Source organism: Leucoraja erinacea, chromosome 8 (genome assembly GCF_028641065.1).
Source record: "Leucoraja erinacea ecotype New England chromosome 8, Leri_hhj_1, whole genome shotgun sequence".
NCBI lineage: Eukaryota > Metazoa > Chordata > Chondrichthyes > Rajiformes > Rajidae > Leucoraja > Leucoraja erinaceus.
In genome coordinates, this window is record NC_073384.1 from 22,284,439 (window position 1) to 22,298,569 (window position 14,131).

At 43.3% G+C, this 14,131-nt stretch overlaps 1 protein-coding gene across 1 annotated transcript in view; it reads right to left on the reverse strand.

Annotated features, from left to right (window-relative positions):
- Window positions 1-14,131, reverse strand: part of LOC129699230 (epithelial cell-transforming sequence 2 oncogene-like) — a 55,855-nt gene that overhangs the window by 7,666 nt on the left and 34,058 nt on the right. Inside the window, exons 14-18 of the mRNA XM_055638847.1 lie at window positions 9,906-10,120; window positions 8,030-8,177; window positions 5,727-5,800; window positions 5,483-5,639; window positions 1,209-1,274 (exon numbers count right to left, since the gene is read on the reverse strand). Coding sequence (XP_055494822.1) covers window positions 1,209-1,274; window positions 5,483-5,639; window positions 5,727-5,800; window positions 8,030-8,177; window positions 9,906-10,120 — 660 coding nt within the window. The remainder of the gene's footprint in view (window positions 1-1,208; window positions 1,275-5,482; window positions 5,640-5,726; window positions 5,801-8,029; window positions 8,178-9,905; window positions 10,121-14,131) is intronic.

Sequence of the window (14,131 nt, forward strand, 5' to 3'; positions counted from 1 at the left end):
AAATCCATTCAACCTTGGTTATATATAAATGACTATAGGTGCAGGAATAGGCCATTCAGCTCTTCGAGCCAGCACCCCCATTCAATGTGATCATGGCTGATTATCCCCAATCAGTACCCCGTTCCTGCCTTCTCCCCTTATCCCCTGACTCCGCTATTTTTAAGAGCCCTATCTAGCTCTCTCTTGAAAGCTTCCAGAGAACCTGCCTCTGCTACCCTCTGAGGCAGAGAATTCCACACTCACCACTCTCTGTGAGAAAAAGTGTTTCCTCGTCTCCGTTCTAAATGGCTTACTCCTTATTCTTAATCTGTGGCCCCTGGTTCTAGACTCCCCCAACATCGGGAACATGTTTCCTGCCTCTAGCCTTTAACAATCTTGTATGTTTCAATGAGATCTCCTCTCATCCTTCTAAACTCCAGAGTGTACAAGCCCAGATGCTCCATTCTCTCAGCATATGACAGTCCCAACAACCCGGGAATTAACATTGTGAACCTATGCTGCACTCCTTCAATAACAAGAATGTCCTTCCTCAAATTAGGGGGCCAAAACTGCACACAATACTTCAGGTGTGGTCTCACTAGGGCTCTGTACAACTGCAGAAGGACCTCTTTGCTCCTATATTCGATTCCTCTTGTTATAAAGGCCAACATGCCATTCGCTTTCTTCACTGCCTGCTGTACATGCATGCTTACTTTCATAGACTGATGTACAAGGACCCCCAGATCCCGTTGTACTTTCCCTTTTCCCAACTTGACGCCATTTAGATAGTAATCTGCCTTCCTGTTTTTGCTACCAAAGTGGATAACCTAAATGTATCCGCATTAAACTTCATCTGCCATGCATCTGCCCACTCCCCCAACCTGTCCGTAGAAATGGAAGGATAATTTGCATAATCTATTTAGCAATTAAAGAAAGTTAAGCAACATTAAATTTACAATGTTTTAGAAGGGTCTCGACCCAAAACGTCGCCTATTTCCTTCGCTCCATAGATGCTGCCTCACCCGCGGAGGTTCTCCAGCATTTTTGTCTACCTATTTTTCCAGCATCTGCAGTTCTTTCTTAAACATTAAATTTACAAAGATCACATAAGGCCAAATAATATGATTTTTGCAATAATGTGAAAATATATTCTGTATAGATACAAGTTTATTGGTTGAATTAGATGCATATCTATTCCTGGCCATCTTGCATGTAATTCATTGGCTTACAGGACTGCCGCCTATGCTGTTTTGGGCTTCCACCATCTGCAGTTCTCTCTCCTTCTGCACTTTCAGCTGGAACAGAAAATAACAGCATCAAATCCTGACAGAAAATCTTGAAGTGCATGAAGTTAGGGACAGATACAGAGAGACAGAATATTCTGACAAATGCAACACTAACCATATATTAATTCCATTTTATTCCGCCCATGTTCTCATCAACTTATAGTTTTACCAGTCACCAACATGCTAGAGACAGTTTACAGTGGTCAGTTAACATACCAACCTTCATGTCTTTGGGATATGGGGCAAAAAACGGGGGACCCACAGCGCAAGTGTGCAAAATCTATAGGGCGCACTTGCAAACTCCACACAGACATCAGGAATGAACTTGAGTCTCTTTCTTCTATGCAGAATCCTGGTTCGCATGCCCATTTTAAACTTATTTGATTCACTGAAAATAATATACTGTCAAAACATTTTTTTAAGAAAGTGAGTTAAGTGTGTTGAGGTTTTAACAATAACATCTAATCATGTGGAAAATCTGCCAGACTGTCACCACCGAAGTCCTGAGTGTGCCATATGGATGGGGTTTTATTGCTAACAACAAGCATATGCATTTCTCCATGTGACAGTATATCTCTAAGTCAGGGTGGTATGTGACACCAAGTGGTCGTGCACCCATGTGAATGGGTCCCTTGTGCTTTTCTGTAACAGGTGTCATAAGTTGAGGTGGTGCTGCTACTGAATCAATCTTGGTAAGTTTCCTTAAGGGCCTGTCCCACTTTCATGACTTAATTCAAAACCTCTGCCGAGTTTAAAGGACCTAAAAAAAATTCAAGATTGTGGTAATCTACGAACTCCTACGACCTTCCATGCCTATGTTCACGAAGTCCTACAGACTCCTACGAGTATGTGTATGAATTCCCACGACTATTTAGATTCCCTCCTTACGAGTAAAAAATTGCATTTTCTTTCATCCCGACCATTTTTTTTTACTCGTGGACATTTTTTATCGGGCTGGAAAATACGTCCCGACTTACCTGATGCCACGAGTACCTACAGCTAGCATAATGAGCCGCTATGATATATCTACGAACTACTACGGACTCATTACGAACATTCTGCGAGTTTGATCAAGGGGAAAATTCAGGAGAATTTGTGAATTACCTCGTGAAAGTGGGACAGGCCCTTTACTATATTGTGTGCAGTTTTGGTCCCCTAATTTGAGGAAAGACATTCTTGCTATTGAGGGAGTGCAGCGTAGGTTTACAAGGTTAATTCCCGGGATGGCGGGACTGTCATATGCTGAGAGAATGTAATCCCCACAATGTCATATCTAGCAACCTCTAACTGAACCTCAAACTCATCTACTTTACTTCTTATACTTCGTGCATTCATATACAATACTTTTAATTTCTTACGCTTCTCACCTTTCACATCGACCCCTATTACACTTGGCCATACTCTCCATCCATTTGTGAGCTTCTTTTCCCGTTAATTCTGGGGTCATTAATTATCCCTTTACTCTCTTTCCCTTTAACTCCATCCTCGACTATCTCATTTGACACCCCACCCCCCTTATTCAGTTTAAAGCCTGCCAGAATGCTGGTTCTCTACCTGTTAAGATGCAATCAGTCCCTTTTGTACAGTCCCCCCTTACTCCAACAAAACAGATCCCTGTGATCTAAGAATCTAAATCCCTGCCCCTTTCACCAGTTCCTCAGCCACAAATTCAGGTCCCGTATCTCCCTGGTCCCCCACCTGTTAAGATGCAATCCGTCCGCCGCTTAGGGTGAAGATGAGGAGGAATTTATTTCGTCAGAAGGTGGTGAATCTGTGGAATTCATTGCTGGAGACGGAGATGGAGGCCAAGTCATTGGGTATTTTTAAAGAAGAGATTGACAGATTTGTGATAAGTAAGGGTATCAAAGGTTACAGGGATAAGGCAGAAGAATGGGTTTGAGAGGGAAAAATGCATCAACCACAACCGAATGGCAGAGCAGACTCGATGGGCCAAATGGCCTAATTCTGCTCCTGTGCCTTTGTGTGTATGGAACTACAGGCCAGTGAGTCTGACTTCAATGGTGGTTAAGTTACTGGAGGAAATTCTGAGGTGCAGGATCTATCAGGCAGGGACTGATTAGGGGTAGTCATCGCGGCTTTGAGGCATGGGAAATCGTGTCACACAAATCTATTCGTTTTTTGAAGAAGTATCCAATAAGATTAATGAGGCCGGGAGGGGTGGACGTTGTCAAAATGGACCAGCAAGGCTTTTGACAAAAGCCAAGCATGGTAGACTGGAAGGTTAGATCACATAGGATCCAGGGAGAGCTGGCTAATTTGATATATAATGGTATTGTGGATAGTGAAGAAGAACCCATGTTTTGAGTTACCTTACTCAAAAGCTAAGGTGTTAATTACGGCAGTCTTAGGAAATATTATATAATAGAACCGCTCGGATAGTGACCTTTATATAAGCTAGGTAATATGCAAAAGAAAAGCTTAAGGTTTTCAGAAACACATGTATCCTAAAGAAATAAAGTACAAAGAGACACATACAGCGAACAGATGAATCAAAACATAGAAACGCTAATCGGAACCTGCATAGCTTAGGTTATTGCTTTGAGGCAATTATAACGCTGGAGGAAATTGTATTTGATATGATTTTGTGTTAAAGAATAGATTACTGAATAGGGCCTCTTCTTAGGCCAGAGGTCATCTGCTCTTTCTCTATGGCACATTTTTGAGCTCTGATGTGACATAAAGATGAAGAGTTATGGCCGGTTATGCTGAGTTCGAGACAGAATTCAAGGCTGAGAGATAATAGACTCTGTGGTTAGCTTGGGCTATGTTAAATTATAATGAGGTTAAGATAAGGGATGGATGCTTGCAGAGGAAAATAATCAGATTGATGGATTTGGGACCTTCCTTCTGTTTATAGAAAGTCGAAGAAGCAGATGTAATTCTGAAGTAATGGTCTGGTTGTGAATCTACCTTTGTTCTGTAATATTTGTAAAAGGCCTTGCAGATGAGATTGGAAATCCAGATCCCAGATAACAGGAAAAGAGGCTTCAAATTAGAATGAAGCTGTATCTTGACACAAAACACATATCATCAATTGTTGACAGATTTACGACCCATGTATGCTTGGAGTTTGGAGGCGTGTGGGTTTGAGTTTAACTTAGAAACTGTAATTCGGCAAACTCATATAATTAATGTTTTAATACATAGGTAATAGTATTTTAAACTGTAAAATTGTAGTTAAACCATTTATGAAAATGTATTGTGTCTAAGTAGGGTTGTAATTAGATTTTGTTTAGATTTATAGAAATATCTTTCTTCTTGGTATAGAAAGTGTGTTTTGTTTGTATGACTTGTGTGATCATTGTATTTTGAGGAGTGGTCTGTGATAATTGAGCCTACTAGGGGTTTTGTTGAAATAAAATAATTCTAAACAAAGTTAAATTACAGGCAAACGAAGGTTGTAAAATGAGGTCAGAGAAGAGGGGGATCATGTGAATGCTATTGTAAATCACCAGAAGGACTCAGATGATTGGGTACCAGTTTGTCATACGCTCTGTATCTGAAATGTGTAATACCTATATACAGTAAATGACATGAGCTTCTATCAAAGCTATTCTTCTCTGGACCAGCTCTGTGTTGGAAAGTTCAGAGACTAGTCTCAGCTGAATAAAGAATCGATTTCAACAGCTACATGCGTTTGAGTCGTTGACTTTAGATTGACAAAATAACTCAGTTTAACATTAGACTCCCATCCCTGGGGAAAAGAGCTTGGAATTCTCTTTCCCAGAGGGTTTTGGAGTTAGAGCCAGTATATTGCATGCCAAGGTAGATTTTTAGACTCGGGAAGCTTTGGGAGGGAAAGCAGAGAGTGATTATTGTGATTACCATGAAAATAGTTGACCCAAGGTCAGATCAGCGGTGACCTCATTTAATGGTGGAATAGACTCCAGAGGCTAAATGGTCCATCTCCTCCTAATGTCCTTCAAATCCAACCAATACACTCACCTAACAGACTCAAAATGTTGGAGTAACTCAGTGTGACAGGCAGAATCTGTGCAGAGAAGGAATGGATTAAGTTTTGGGTCAAGACCCTTTTTCAGACCACAAAGTCCAGTCTGAAGAAGGGTCTAGACCTGAAACGTCACCCATTCCTTCTCTCCAGCGATGCTGCCTGACCCGCTGAGTTACTCCAGTGTTTTGTGTCTATCTTCGGTGTAAACCAACATCTGCAGTTCCTTCCTACACAATACACTCACCTGTCGGATATAATCGCGAAAGCATTTCAAACTGCCGATGGCGGCGGTGAGGTCATGGTGATCTACATGCTCTGCTGGAGTATGCAGTCGCAAAGCATGCAGCAGTGATGTATACTCGTCAAACCGCATGGAGGGGGCCAGAAGGATTTCATGAAGGCTGCAATGACAACACACGAGACCGCTGAGGAAAATGCACTGCAATGCGAGCTCGCCTCCTGATGAATGAATGTTGATGAGTGGTTACCTCAGCATTTTGGTCATGGGCGTTCGGTCGTGCCTAGTCAGGAAGGCACGGAAACTTGGGATTGTGTTTCGACACTGGAAGAAACGGTAAAGTAAGCCTTTGGTTAATCAGGGAAGATGTACAGTGTTTCCCCCATTCTTGATTCTTGCCCTTTCTCTGAATTTGGCTTTTTCCTGCTTGCTGTGAGGAAAGAATACCAAAGGGGACCGTAGTTCATGATATTTGTACCAGGATCCATCAGTTCATCTCACCAATCATACGTTCCATAAACTTTGTTTAACCTCTTCTTTTCAAAATACTTTTCCAACTCCCATTTTAATTGAATCAACTTCACAGCCTGTAAATGACAGTTCATAAGTGCTCAATGTTTAAAAATAAATCCTCAGTGCCAGTTTTTTAACCAGTAATGTTAAAATGTCTCCCTATGATCTTTCCTGCATTATAGAGAACAATCACACTGTTAACTCTTCAACTGGTCATGCATTTTTTGTATTCATTCATTGGATGTATCACAGGTAGAGGAAGCATATAGACACAAGAGTGTACAGAAGCTGGAATCTTGAGCGAAAATACAATCTGCTGGAAGAACTCAGTGGGTCCTGAAGAAGGGTTCAAATCCAAACATGTCTATTAATTTCCCTCCACAGATGCTGCTGGACCTTCCAGCGCTTTGTTATTTTTGCTGGAGAGAGCATGCGTTGGATTCCCTGAATTGCTTTCAAAGATTTGTGTGCGGTTACAACAGGGTACGAATCCTGAGAATTCTTCATAACCCAAACAGATTGCAAATTGGTAATATGGCCACCCAATAATATGTTTTTAAATATAAAAACACAAGCTAACCAAATGCAACACAGTGAAACCAGGGTGTTTAACTCAACCAGATATTGCCTCTAACCAAACTCCCACATGACAGAAGATGCCTGCTGCCTAACAGCAGTCACCAGATCCATTTGTGTAGGAAGGAACTGCAGATACTGGTTTACACCGAAGATAGACACAAAATGCTGGAGTAACTCAGCGGGACAGGTAGCATCTCTGGACAGAAGGAATTGGTGACTTTTCGGGTTGAGACCCTTTTTCAGACTTACATTCATTGTACACAGAGATGCTGTCTGCCCCGCTGAGTTACTCCAGCATTTTGTTTCTATCACCAGATCCATCTACTGAGCTCCCAAATTTGTGTGTACAGGTTAACCATAAGTCGTAACCTCAGGAGGCTTTATATGTGATCCCAACACTAGCTATCTCTGTTCCTGCAGCCAGTAAATGCTATATGTTAGATTACATTGCCTCTCCTTTTCCTACACCACATAATTATGCTCAAGCGATCTTTAAAATTGTGAAAGTTGTTGAGATGTGAGTGCATCCACCCATCATTCACCAAGCTTTGTCCTGCCCCTCCTATCTTCCAGCTTTCCACCACAATCAGTCTGAAGAAAGGTCCCGGCCCAAAATGCCACCTATCCATTTTCTCCAGAGATGCTGCCTGACCGCTGAGTTACTGTGTCTTTTTTTTATAAACCAGCATCTGCAGTTCCTTGTATTTACAGCTGAAGCCTTGCCTGAAATGACTGGGGATTAATAATAGGACTGCTTAAGAGGACACAAATGAAGAGGGCCGAGTTCTTGGAAGGAAGAGATGACAGAGAGAGGGAGGGCCAAGGCCTTGTCGGGATTTGGGAACAAGCGTGAGAATTTTAAGGACAGCTGGATTCACCTTCTACTCCGGCCCATGTTGCTGAGGTCCACCATTTGGTTTTGGGTCATAGGCACTGGGATGATTCTGGTTGTGGAACTACTTCAGTGAAGGGCAACAAAAGATTTTGGTAGCACTTTGGTTTAACTCATGGTGGCACAGTGATGCAGTGACAGTGTTGCTGCTTTACAGCACCAGAGACCCCGGTTCGATCCTGACTGCAGATGCTGTCTGTACGGAGTTTGCAAATTCTCCCTGTGACTGCATGGGTTTTCACCTAGTGCTCAAGTTTCCTCCCACACTGCAAAGACATGCAGGCTTCTAGGTTAATTGGCCTCTGTAAAATTGCCCCCACTGAGTAGTGAACGGTGATAGTTGGTTGGTGCGGATTTGGTGGGTCGAAAGATCCGTTTCCACTCTGTATCTTTAAACTAAACTAAACAGTTCTGGTTAACTGTGTCTAACCTGATGACTAAGTTCCAGTTCAAGAGTTTGCAGCTTTACATTTGCTGAGTATTTTCATAAATTCATCTTAAAATAACTAACCCCAGGTGAACTACCCAAATCTGTTCACTGAAATCTGTAAATGATCTCATAGTCGTACCTTATCAAGGGTCTTCAGGATGGCACCGTAGTTGTTGAAATAGTTTGTGTAAACACTAAGTTTGTTACTGAACTTGATGAAGACGTCTCCTAGGCATTGCGGAGGGCCCCACTCCTGGAGACGGTCAGTCAAGTCCTTCAATAAATTCCTACACAGTTCAATACAAACATGATTTGTTATTGGAGTGATAAATGTAACCGGCAAACAGCATATGAATAATTAGATTTGTAAACAATTGAAATGCTCAGATGGTTTATATATAAGATTTATATATAGCATAATAACAATAACTATCGGGTCATTGAACTGACCTGCTGAACCCTAAGCCTACCTCAACAACGGAACACTAAGGACCACCTCTTACACTACCATTACCTTGTGTTCTTCTAATTGTGTTTACAACAATGTCTTTTGTTTTTTGCAGTTTTTTTTCTTTTTACTGTTTTACTGAATTTCTGTGTCATTTGTTTTTGTGCGTTTATCTAAGTCTATGAGTCTGTAATGCTGCTGACAATAGACAATAGGTGCAGGAATAGGCCATTCGGCCCTTCGAGCCAGCACCACCATTCAATGTGATCATGGCTGATAATCCCCAATCAGTACCCCGTTCCTGCCTTCTCCCCATATTCCCTGACTGCTATTTTTAAGAGCCCAAGAGCCCAAGCACAATTTTAATTCTATCTGTACTTCACTGCACATGTGCAAATGTCAATGAACAACTTGACGGATTCAAGTACATACTTAAAGCTAAACAAGAATAACAAATAGTTTTGTATTAAATAATGGAAAGATTGGAGGGGATTACGTGCTGGTATCTAATCAAGGGTTTTGGAAACCAATTGTATCTACAAGCTCTCCAGCAAATCGCATGGGGAAGATGGTTCATTTGTTGAAATTAATATAGGTTCATTATTGTCATGTGTGTCAAGATGCAGTGAAAAGCTTTGGTTGCATGGCCATTCAAGCAAATTATACACGTATACGAGTACAATCAAGTCATACACAAGTACAACAGATAGTGTAAAGAGAAAATACCAGAGTGCAGGATTTAGAGATACAGCATTGTAGCATAACAGTTACAAAGAAAGTGCAGATAAAATTACAAAAAATGCAATAACCACAATGAGGTAGGTTGGAAGATCGGGACTGCACCTTAGATTATGAGAGGACCATTCAGTACTATCATAGAGTCATAACAGCATGGAAACAGGCCCTTCGGCCCAACTTGCCCGCACCAACCAAAATGTCCCATCTACACCACCTGCCTGCGTTTTGCCCATATTGATCTAAACCTGTCCTATCCTTTACCTGTCCAAATGTTTCTTAAACATTGTGATACTACCTGCTTCAACTACCTCCAGCAGCTTGGTCCGTACACACACAACTCTCAGTGTGAAAAAGCTACCCCTCATGTTCTTATTAAATCTTTCCCCTCTCACCTTAAACCTATGTCCTCTGGCTTTTGATTTCTCAAAACCTATGTCCTCTGGTTTCTGGGCAAGAGACTCTGTGCGAATACCCGATCTATTCTTCTCATGATTTTGTGCACCTCTATAAGAAGAGTCGTCTGATAACAGCAGGGAAGAAGCTGATCCTGAATCTGATGGTTCACGCCTTCAAGCTTTTATATCTTCTGCCGAAAGGTAGAGGAGAGAAGAGGGAATGGCCAGGGTGAATATGGTCCTTGATTAGGTTGGCTGTTTCCCCAAGGCGGCCTGCAGTTTAGATGGAGTCGAATGAGGGGGTGGGGGAAGGATATTAATACATGGAGAGAATACATGAATGCCTGTGTACCCTGTTCACCACCTTCTACCTTTCTCAGTGTGCTGTGAGTTTGAGAGCACTACCCTCTCTCACTAAAGTGACAGATAGAAACCTGTTGAGCTCCAGGATGGCCAGAATGTCGGTAAAGATGCAGTGGATGTTGGCGATGCTCAGGATGGCTCGGTTGGAGGCCAAAGCTGCTTTGAGCGGAGCCCAGTAAATGCTCTTCACAATCTCCAGGGTCTGCGTGTACCCTCGCTCGCTGGCCAAAGCCTCCTTGGCAACCCGTGCCCGCTTCTCCACAAAGCCACCAAGTAATTTTCTGTTCTACAAAAATAATGGAAAATATAAAAGTTCTTTATTTGGATTAAAGGCTACTTATCAATTCCCTGAATGTGGGCCAGAACAATTGGTCATTCCTCATCGTCCCTGTGAACCACCTCCTTGAAATTCTCACTCCTCACGTGGAGAAGGTGTTTTCACATGAGGGAATCCAATGACAATCAGAGACTTGGGATATTCCCTTGTTCAAGATCCAGATTCAAGATTCAATAATTGTCATTTGACCCCCTTGAGGTCCAAACGAAATGCCGTTTCTGCAGCCACTTGGACATAATTTACATATCCATCACATCCTGTTGGAAGGTTCCTCCGCCCCTCCCCCCCCCCCCCCCCCCGATGTCAGAGTCAAAGTCAAAGGAACTGCTTGTTCCTCCCCTCCAAGCAGTCAAGGCTGCTGCCATTTCTGCAATGCATTTTGTAGATGGTATAACGACTAATATTTAGAGGTTAAATATTGGAGGCAAAATGTAAGCTGATCACATGGGCTGGATGGAGTTGAACTTCTTGAATGTGGGTCACCAGTCAAAAGATTTGGTGATAAATTGTATTGTGTTTAGTTTAGTTTAGAGATACAGTGCAAAAACAGGCTCTTAGGCCCACCAAGTCCGCACCGACCATCGATCACCACACTAACACAAACTAGAAACAATTTTATATTTATATCAAGTAAATTAACCAACGCTCGCTGGTCAAAGCCTCGTTGGCAACCCGTGTCCGCTTCTGCACAAAGCCACCAAGTAATTTTCTGTTTTACAAAAATAATGGAAAATATAAAAGTTCTTTGTTTGGATTAAAGGCTACTTATCAATTCCCTGAATGTGGGTCTGACCAATTGGCCATTCCTCATTGTCTTTGGAGTGTGAGACGAAACTTGTATGTCTTTGGAGTGTGGGACGAAATGGAAGATCTTGGAGAAAACCCAAGCTGTCATGGGGATAACAGTAAATGCCGTACAGACAGCATCCATAGTCGGGATTGAACCCGGGTCTCCGGCACTGTAAGGCAGCAACTCAACCACTGTTTACTGACATCCCTAAGAATCATAGTCATACAGTGTGGAAACAGGCCCTTCAGCCCAACTTATCCATGCTGAGCCCCACATCGCATCTGCACTAGTCCCACCAATTTGTGCGTTTGGCCCATTTCCCTCTAAACCTGTCCTATCCATGTACCTAAGGTACACAAAAATGCTGGAAAAACTCAGCGGGTGCAGCAGCATCTATGGAACGTAGAAACAGAAATTAGGTGCAGGATTAGCCATTCGGCCCTTCGAGCCTGAACGAAGGAAATAGGTGACGTTTCGGGCTGAAACCCTTCTTCAGACTGATAGGGTGTGGTGGGGGAGAAGGAAGGAAAAAGGGAGGAGGAGGAGCCCGAGGGCGGGGGGATGGGAGGAGACAGCTCGAGGGTTAAGGAAGGGGAGGAGACAGCAAGGGCTAGCAAAATTGGGAGAATTCAATGTTCATGCCCGCTGGACGCAGGCTACCCAGGCGGAATATGAGGTGTTGTTCCTCCAATTTCCGGTGTTGCTCACTCTGGCAATGGAGGAGACCAAGGACAGAGAGATCGGATTGGGAATGGGAGGGGGAGTTGAAGTGCTGAGCCACCGGGAGTTCAGGTAGGTTCTTGCGGACTGAGCGGAGGTGTTGGGCGAAACGATCGCCCAACCTCCGCTGAGTCTCACCGAGTCTCACCGAGACTAAGCGGAGGTTGGGCGATCGTTTCGCCGAACAGACAAGGGGGGGAGGGGGGGGGGGCTGTAGTACAATGCCATCAGTGATCACTCCTTCATATTTCTTAGATCCACCCACATAAACTCATTGGAGAATTGCTCAGATTTATCCTCTTTAAGTCCTGCTGAGATATTCTCCCTCATCAAAAATCACAACTCCTCCTCCTCTCTTAATTACACCTCTATCCCTCCTGTAACATTTGTATCCCTTAAGATTAAGCTGCCAGTGCTCTCCCTTCCTCGGCCAGGTTTATCCATACCCTGAGTTTGTCTCCCATATCTGCCGGGCCTTTTTGCATTTAAATAAATGCCAATCAATCCATCCCTTGCACCCTGCCATGCTCCAGTCTGAGCTGCCTACTGGTGTAGGGGGGCAGTGAATACACTTGCTGTGCTCCCTCATGTCTTGCCACGGATAAATGTGTCCTGATTTGAATGATGCTTAGAAACAGAGAACGGACAGGAGCAGGCCATTCAGCCCTTCGAGTCTTCCCCGACATTCAATATGATCATCCAAATTTGGTACCTTGTTCCTGCCTCCTCCCCACATGTCAAATTCTCTTCTCAGCTTTTAGAGAGAAGATACCAGCTTACGCCCTGGTATATCTGCTGAGCCCAGCAAGTATATTCGCTGCGAATGGTATATTAGCATTCATAGCAAAAGGATTTGAGTATAGGAGCAGGGAAGTTCTACTGCAGTTGTACAGGGTCTTTTTGAGACCACACCTGGAGTATTGCGTACAGTTTTGGTCTCCTAATCTGAGGAAAGACATTCTTGCCATAGAGGAAGTACAGAGAAGGTTCACCAGTCTGATTCCTGGGATGTCAGGACTTTCATATGAAGAAAGACTGGATAGACTCGGCTTGTACTCGCTAGAATTTAGAAGATTGAGGGGGGATCTTATAGAAACTTACAAAATTCTTAAGGGTTTGGACAGGCTAGATGCAGGAAGATTGTTCCCGATGTTGGGGAAGTCCAGAACAAGGGGTCACAGTTTAAGGATAAGGGGGAAATCTTTTAGGACGGAGATGAGAAAAACATTTTTCATACCGAGAGTGGTGAATCTCTGGAATTCTCTGCCACAGAAGGTAGTTGAGGGCAGTTCATTGGCTATATTTAAGAGGGAGTTAGATGTGGCCCTTGTGGCTAAAGGGATCAGGGGTATGGAGAGAAGGCAGGTACAGGATACTGAGATGGATGATCAGCCATGATCATATTGAATGGCCTACTCCTGCACCTATTTTCTATGTTTCTATATTCCCCTTCCCATCTGATATCATTCCACGGAGCTTCATCCATGTTTGATTGCTGTCCAAGTAAGTAAGTGATAAGGTGGGTGACAATTGGCATCTGCCCTGCTGGTGTCTATGGATCTTTCAGAAGGAGCCCCATCTCAGAAGGTTGTGGATTTAAGTTCTACTGTCTGGGTCATGCTGCAAGTAGCATGGACTGCTTTGGTAGCTGGGGAGTTGCGAATGGAATTGAACACTTTGTAATCATTAGCAAACATTCTCATTTCTAACCATACGATAGAAAGGTTATTCGTGAAGCAGTTTAGTTTAGAGATACAACATGGAAACAGGCCCTTCAGCCCACCGAATCCGTGCTGATCAGCTATTCCCACACACTAACACTATCCTACACACAGTAAGGATAATTTACTATTTTACCAAGCCAATTACCCTACAAGCCTGTATGTCTTTCACAAGTTCACAAGTGATAGGAGTTGAATTAGGCCATTCAGCCCATCGAGTCTACTCCGCCATTCAATCATGGCTGATCTCTGCCTCCTAATCCCATTTTCCTGCCGTCTCCCCATAACCCTTAACACCTGTTCTAATCAAGAATTTGTCTATCTCTGCCTTAAAATTTTCCACTGACTTGGCCTCCACAGCCCTCTTTGGCAATGAGTTCCACAGATTAACTACGCTCTGACTAAAGAAGTTCCTCCTCGCCTCCTTTCTAAAAGAGCGCCCTTTAATTCAGAGGCTATGACCTCTGGTCCTAGACTCTCCCACCAGTGGAAACATCCTTTCCACATCCACTCTATCTATGCCTCTTATTATTCTGTAAGTTTCAATGAGGTCTCCCCTCAACCTTCTAAACTCTTTGGAGTTGTGGATGCAGGAGGAAAGCGGAGCTTCCGGTGAAAATCCACGCGGGCCACAGGGAGAGCATATAAACTCCATACAGATAAGCACCCATAGTCAGGATCAAACCTGGGTCTCTGGGGCTGTAAAACAGCAATTCTACTGCTGCGCCA